The sequence below is a fragment of the Ctenocephalides felis genome, unplaced genomic scaffold, assembly GCF_003426905.1.
Source record: "Ctenocephalides felis isolate EL2017-DRISC unplaced genomic scaffold, ASM342690v1 CF-g0.4_SCAFFOLD_01886, whole genome shotgun sequence".
NCBI classification, from domain to species: domain Eukaryota; kingdom Metazoa; phylum Arthropoda; class Insecta; order Siphonaptera; family Pulicidae; genus Ctenocephalides; species Ctenocephalides felis.
Window position 1 is genome coordinate 10,639,854 of NW_020538040.1, and position 7,732 is coordinate 10,647,585.

Below are 7,732 nucleotides of genomic sequence, written 5' to 3' on the forward strand. Positions count from 1 at the left end.
AAATGTGGTGCTGGAGGCGTATAGAGAAGATAAATTCGGCAGATAAGATATAAAATAAAGTGCAGAAGAGAGTGGGCGAAGAAAGAACTCTACTGAGCACAATCATCAAAAGAAAAGGATACTGGTTCATACCCATTCTGCAAAAAGAGTGCTTTCTACATGGCGTTGTTGAAATTAAAATATAAGAACTTGAAGAATTGGGTAGAAGAAGAATGCAGATGATTGATGATCTACGTAAAAAAATGTTCTTCTTTACGTTTGAAAGCTTTCTGAACATTTTGGTATATATTAGAAATAATGGATGTTTGTGTAGGTGTATATTGTGTTTGCGTGTGTGTTTGCGAATACAAATTCTCGTTGATGATTTCGGGAACACGGTTCAACCGAATTGAATGATTCAAAAAACGTTCGATTCCTATTGATAATGAGACGTGCTGATTAGTTTTTGGCAAAGGCAGGTGTAGCCGTTTTGGAGATACGAGGAAAAAGGTGTCAAAAATGGTTTTAAGAGAACGGAGCGTCCGATTTTAATAATTCAAAAAAACATTTTACTTGTATTGACAAGGCGAAGAACTGATTTGGGAAGACAGGTCTAGCAATTATAGACTCTCAATAAAAATAAGTTAAAAAATGCCTTTTGGCGATCAAAGAAGATCATTTAGACATATGCACATGAAATTATCAGATATTTTATAGAGATTTTAATAATGTGTACACATTTTGTGTAATTTTTTTTTGCGTTCCGTACCAAGATTTTCAATTACGGTACGGAAAGTTCCAGCAATTTGCCTTAAAGCACGATGCCATGCACCCCACTAGTTAATTTTATTCATAGAACATTTCCTCCACGGCAAGTTTTAGCAGTATGCCTTAGGCCCAATTCTAACATACACTACCAGCCTTATTTTAATGTTTAATATTTTTCAAATGGTTCATGTATAATATTCGTTATAAAAATTTTGGATGTCTATTAAAAAAATAGAACAAGTACTTTAGACGTCAAAAATTAAATTAAATTAATTTGGGTCTCATACTCTATTATAAATGTTATTTCAGCGCGATCTGATTTATAAACATTGATAATATTTACTATCCTTACATTTTTTTTCAGATCCTTATCCGCCGCCATTTTTAGAAAAATATGGTGCAGCGTGTTCTCCAGATTGTCCTTGTCGCCTTACAGACTCTGAGCGAGATTTGTTGCAGAAAGCTTTGGCTGATCGAGAAGTCATGCGGCAACGCCAACTCCGGGAAGGATCCCAGCGTAAGTTAATGATAATGTTTAAATTTTCAGTTTTATCGCCAATATACAAAACTCAGCTAGAAAATTAACGACAAGAACTCTTCTGAAAACATCTCGGTTCAAAATAGTCCCTTCAGGACCCATCAATTTTTTGCATGATCTGAAAGCGTTTCAAAAGAATGCTTAAAGGATTGGACGAAATGTCCACTAAAATGTTGGTCGAGCATTTTAATTGACTTCTAAGTACATGAAATGATATCCTGACAAAGACCAATGTAATTTAAATAAGTAGAAGTGCAAAAGTGATTGGCATTTTTAATCAAACCATTTTATTATATCAGTCTTATCCAATGAGGCAGATGATTTAGATTTAGGAACAAATTTGTACACGTACTGATGACACATATATACAGTCAATTAATCTAATATATCGATCAAGTTAATTAAGACAGATGCTTCCTATTCTGCGACATGAGCCTACAAAATGACAACAAATAAAATCAAACCAGCAAAAAATCTACCTTTTTACAACGCACACTTCACTTCCAAAAAGCAGCATCAAAATGGCTACATCCAAGTATCTTTTATTAGTTCCCGGGGTTGGTGGTTCCACCGTCACAGGCACTCCAGGCAGCGGAGGTTCGCCCTTGGCACCAGGAACTGTCTCGGGGATTACGTCTGGGCTACCAGGTTACGGCGGCGAAGAAGAAGGAGCTGGAGGAGCAGGAGGAGCAGGTGGATTAGGAGGACCAGGAGGACCAGGAGCAGGATTTGGTGCAGGAGCTGGAGGACCTGGAGGAGCTGGTGGTTTTGGTGGGCCAGGCGGCTTCTGGGGTCCCGGTCAAAGTTTTATTGGAAGCGGAGCAAGTAAAGAAAGCAGTGGAAGATCGCTCGATAAAGTAAGTGATGATAAAAAAGTGATTTTTTTTTTAAATAAATTTTTAATACAGTTTATTCATTTAAAAACAGTCGGGAAGAGAAGGCACTACTGACGGGGGTTTATACGGCATGTGCCAAACGCCGATGTTTGGAAAAGGGGGTGCAGTTTATACAAGACACGGCGCCTTTTGTTTAAGCACCGAGGCGTATCCTGATGCTTTACATCATGTGAGTAAAAGTTTATTTAATATAATTAAAATAATAAAACTAATAAAGAATAATAAATAGAAATGTAGTAATTAAGTTTTAGACGATGGACTTAATTATAAAAACAGATAAATAATTCACCCATTAATATTCCAGCTGTGCTATTTTCATAGTATATATTAGAAATTTGATAACGATTCAGAATAACTTAAAAACGTCAAATTTTATAAACTGTCAAAACTACAAAAAATATGAACAAATCGGACTTTGTTGCGAAAACAGAGTTCTTCGAGCAGTAGTAAAAACTTTACAAAAACTAGGACTCTCATGTGTGTAAAATATAATCTTGATGTTATAGTATAAATATTCCATATAATTAAAACCATAATACTGATATAAATGATGTCTTTATACAAACCTGAATAATATAAAATATTGTCAGATATCAAAAGACAACATTAACCTAATTGTTTCCAAATTAGCAACTGCAACTAAAATTTCAGTGATCATTTTTAGAATGTTTTTTTTTTTTGACTAATATAAAATGAATTAGGATGAATAAATAATTTAAATTTACCTTTGCAGGAAAATTTTCCATCTATAATGCTGACTCCTGGCAAAGTATATAAACATAAAATACAATATAAATTCGGTCTCCAATTCAATCCAGACGGCTGTTTGATTCCGACTCCTGACGTAACACCTCAAATATCCGAGCAATCTCTAAACCACATGGACTTCGAGCAGAATTTTAACGCAGAGATAAATTTAATATAATTCATCCTGATTTTGATAAAAAGAGAAGATCCAAAAAATATGTCATATGCATAGAATAGATCTGTTGCCATTGAAACCTTGGTAATATTGATATTCTTAAATTTTTTGAAGTTCTGGTGCTTTTTCTATGTATATGAATCGTTACATGTTACATTGTAAGTAAGTCATACATTGATGACTGAGTCATTTCTGGGTCTAATCCCAATCACAAGGAGATTTCGAACTTGTTTGTGTGTTTGTGTGTGTGACCATACATACAAAATAATCGGTGCGTCACTCAAATCACAGGAAGACATCGACTTTAGGCCAAATGCGATAAGGACGAGCGTCGGTAGAAATCTGTATACCACAAGCTATTGGCAACTTTTATTCCAAATCATTCTAAACTTGCATGATGAATTTACATAATTAAAAGTTTATGATTTGCATATTGTTAAAGTATCCGTAAAAAATCTGATAAATTTGTAATGTCTATCTCAAATACATAAAAATACATTTATGTTCCACTGTTTCTTCAGTATTTCCAAAAGCAATTGATATGTCCAACAAATTAACTTCAAACCATCAAAATCCGTTTATTTGTTCTTCTAAAAATCATCAAATAAACATAAATCTTACCCAAGACATCTATTTTTATCTAAAAAATAACAATATAATCGTTTCAAGTCAATAAGCAAGTCCTTTCAAGCTTAAAAAATCACAGTTTCATGAAAAATAAATTATAAATGAATTGCGTTTCTGAATAAAAATAATAACCTTTTCTTCAAAAATTTAAGAATACTTTCCCAGATCTTATTAAAATAGGAATCCAGAAAACATCAGTAAATACTTGATGCAAAAACAATAAAACACAAAATAGTAATAATACATACATACATATATATATTATCTATCAACCAACATTTTACAAACATCTTTAAGATTATTTTTGTGTGTACTATCAAAGTACACAGATATAAAAAAAATGTTTACTATTATTTTGTACTGTATCTTTTTCACATTTGTGGAATAATATAATTAAATCAATCACTGAAGACTTTGAAATTACTAATTGTTCTAAAAACATTAACGATAATAACAAATATGCATAGAGCAGGTAATTTAAATTGAAAAAAGTGATGAAATTTCTGCATCATTGATGCAACTTGGAAATATGAATTAAATATGCCAAATAAGATAATGATTATTGACATTTTAGAAAAATTTATGGCATGTAATTACAGAACTTAATAGAACTTCTTTAGCCTACAAAAGTACATATAATAAAGAAATACAAATGATTTTTCTTTCACCAATATGCACACTATATTTTCTAATCTTAACTAATTTTATGTCATATCTGAGATTAATAAATAAATTTAAACCTGAGGTGCATATTAAATCACATATTAATTAAGAGCATATATAAATTATTGCACTATGCATATTTGCTTTAGCAAATAATATTAAGAAAAAATCACTTTAAGTATCACTTGTGCTGTTGTACAATACTCAAATTGTACTAGTACGTATAATAAAATCTTTAGCTTATCTTCATATCAAATATAAAACTCTATGTATATATAATATATTATTTACAAATTTTACTATTTTCTTTGTTTTTTCTTTGTAATGTCTGGGTACTGGCAATGCTCTCTTCTGTGCTCTTCGTCAATTGCTCCACATTCAGTTTGGTCGATTCTTCCAAATTTTTATTTTTAACATTTAAGTCATCTTCGGACACCTGTTCAATTGAGATTTTTAAATGACAAAAATCCTTTCGGTGTAAGCAGAATGAGGTTAAAGCCAGTTCAATGAGCAGTGAATATGATATGATGATCTTTGAATTGTTACACAAACACCAGAGAACAGAAAACACTGTGCATCCACCAACAACATTAATAAATAAACAGTAACTATTAGGTTCTTTAAATAATATTTAAATTAAACTAACACTTTTTTCTCAACTGAAGATTTACTTAAATTTGATACACTAAGCTTCTAGCTTGAAAATAATAACAAATTTGCTTCTAATTGTGAGATATAGATATATTCGGACTGTCAGTAAGCAAGATTAAATATAGAGTCAAGAAAATTATCCTTAAATGACTCTGCTATGAATAATGATTTGTGGTTGTAAGTGTTGAATATTTGTAGTTTTTAGTAATTGTTGTGTATATATTTTAAGTGTTGTATATCAGTTTTAAAATCATTGATTTCTCATTTGTATCTTTAGTTTATCAACTGCACACTATACTCATTCAAAATAAAATTAAAATATCAAATGGCATTCCACCATAATTTAAAAGCTTGCAAGAGTAACATCAGAATTATAAAGTTTTTCTTTTTCTTAAATTATGTAGGTATATTTAAAAATAGCATAAATAATTATATATTAATTGTTACTAATATGGCACTACCATGCTATAAAACATGAGTAATAAGTGAATAATCATGCAAAAATATTAAATCACTTACCTTAGCTTCATGTCCCGAGCTAGGAACTGTACTCTTCTGCTGTGATGATTCAAGATGCAAAGTTTCACTTGGTGGTACAAAACTTTTCTGTTGAGACTCTTGCTTTTCTTTCTTTTCTTCCAATTCAATAACTTCCTCCTTTTTCAAAAGCTGAACCAACTCATCTAATTGTTTTGTACTCATGATACCATCTTCTTTTTCCACAATGTCAATAACCTAAATAAATTAGAAATTTGGTATAAAATATATAAAGAAAGATATGGGCAAAATGGTATATATGGACAAAATTTGAGTAACATTTAGTCGCGGACTGTTTAACGTGACGAAAATCATCACAACTCTGTCAGATGTTGGGCGTCATTGTCACAGTCTTGTGCAGTAATCAGTTCAAATGTGTTTCGCTTTTTGAAGTTTATTTTGGGAGAGTTTTTCTCGTGTTGTTTGGGGACCTATATTGATATTCGTGATTATTTCAATTAAAATCAATGAATTTATGCATGTACTACTAATTTCAATCAATTTTATTGCAATAATCATGTGTTTGATGGAATTTTGATTAATTGTTTATTTTTGTTCACTTTCGGACATAATACTATTTCACAAAACTTACTGGTTAATTCGAGGCCAAGAAATAAAATTGTAAACCTGTAAAAAGTAAGTAGCTTTTCCAACTACTTTTAAAATAGACCAAAGAATCCAGGTAAAAATAAGATTTAATTTTTTTGCAAAAACTCTTTTCCCGTTATGAATTCGGCGAAGATTGATATGCTGATTATGATTTAAACCCTTACTCATGCATTATGAGCTGATATCTCAAAAAGGACCAAACAATTTATTTGTAAACTGCCTCTTAAAATATGGACAAAATAGTTTTTGTATTTAGTTGCATTTCTCCTTAATAAGTATGTCATTAAAGTTCCTACTTAATTAAAATACATGTTACCGGTAGTCAATGAATCTAAACTGAGTAAAAACGATTGAGACTTATTATAATACCATTAAATAAATGAATATCATAAACAAACAAAGCTCCATAACATTTTGTCCTTTTTTCTCCTAATTTCTCAAATAATCATTCAAAGATATCTGTATCAATATAATTAATTACTATTTACCTTCAATACATCTTCAACTTTGATATGCCTATCTTTGTCAGTATCGATCCTGCCCAAAATGTTCTCAATTAATTTCAAGCGATTTTCGTCTGGCACATTTTTAACTTTCTTAATAGCGTCCATTAATTCGTCAATTAAAATCTCTCCTCTTTCTTTCCTTACATCTAATTCTAGAATAATTGAAATTAAAATGTTAAATAAAATTTAAATCAAAAGTAATTGAATCAAATTTATTAAGAAATCTATTGTTAATTTATTCATCTATTATTATTGTTATTTTTTTATTATATATTACCTTGAGTTTCAGTAGCGCTCCTAGGAGCTTCAAGTGGCAATGTTTTGGCTTTCTTCTCAGATTCTTTACTTTCAATTTCTTGTACAACAGTATCCATTTTCGTTATCATTTTGTTAACCTTCTTCAACAATCTGTAAAATTATAATAATATAACAAATTGAAATCAATACTCATGTGATTTTTTTTTTTCAATAAGTCCAATCTAAAATTAGGCAACACCAAGATTAAAAAACTGAAAAGTTGTTAGTTAATGTATAATGAATATGAAACTATCTGTAAAATTCTAAAATTAGGCAATACCAAGATTAAAAAACTAGAAAGTTGTTAGTTAGTCTATAATGAATATGATTTTACCGTTGAGCTCCTTTAGTTTCTTTTATCTCATCCTTTGGTTTCTCAGCAGCAACTATGGCTTCTTTCAATTCTTCTACATCTTCTTGGTAATCAGCAATTTCTTCCTTAATGTCTTTAATAACTTCCTTTTCAATCACCAAATTATTTTTGTCTTTCGATAGTGTATCCAATGCATCTTCAACAACCTATGACATAAAAAGGATTATAATAAAAAAAATTATAAAATTTAAAATATAATGTATTTGTATTTGAATTTTCATGTTTCAAGACCTTCGGATTCCCTAGTAAACATTAAAATTATCACCTCAAGATCTTTCTTGGTGAATTCCACCTCATCAGCATTCTTATCCACTTCGGTTGCAACAGGTGTTTTAGGAGCACCCATAATCAGAACTTCTGGTGGTG

General features: G+C 30.5%; 1 protein-coding gene across 1 annotated transcript; it reads right to left on the reverse strand.

Moving 5' to 3' along the window:
• Nucleotides 1–3,720: 3,720 nt before the first annotated feature.
• Nucleotides 3,721–7,726, reverse strand: LOC113374622 (mitochondrial proton/calcium exchanger protein-like). The gene is made up of 7 exons (XM_026614600.1): nucleotides 7,632–7,726; nucleotides 7,328–7,512; nucleotides 6,974–7,104; nucleotides 6,679–6,848; nucleotides 5,564–5,779; nucleotides 4,694–4,829; nucleotides 3,721–3,743 (listed from the first exon to the last, which is right to left on the reverse strand). The coding sequence occupies exons 1-7, from the start codon at nucleotides 7,710–7,712 to the stop codon at nucleotides 3,721–3,723; spliced, it is 942 nt and encodes a 313-aa protein (XP_026470385.1). The 5' UTR covers nucleotides 7,713–7,726.
• Nucleotides 7,727–7,732: the final 6 nt, after the last annotated feature.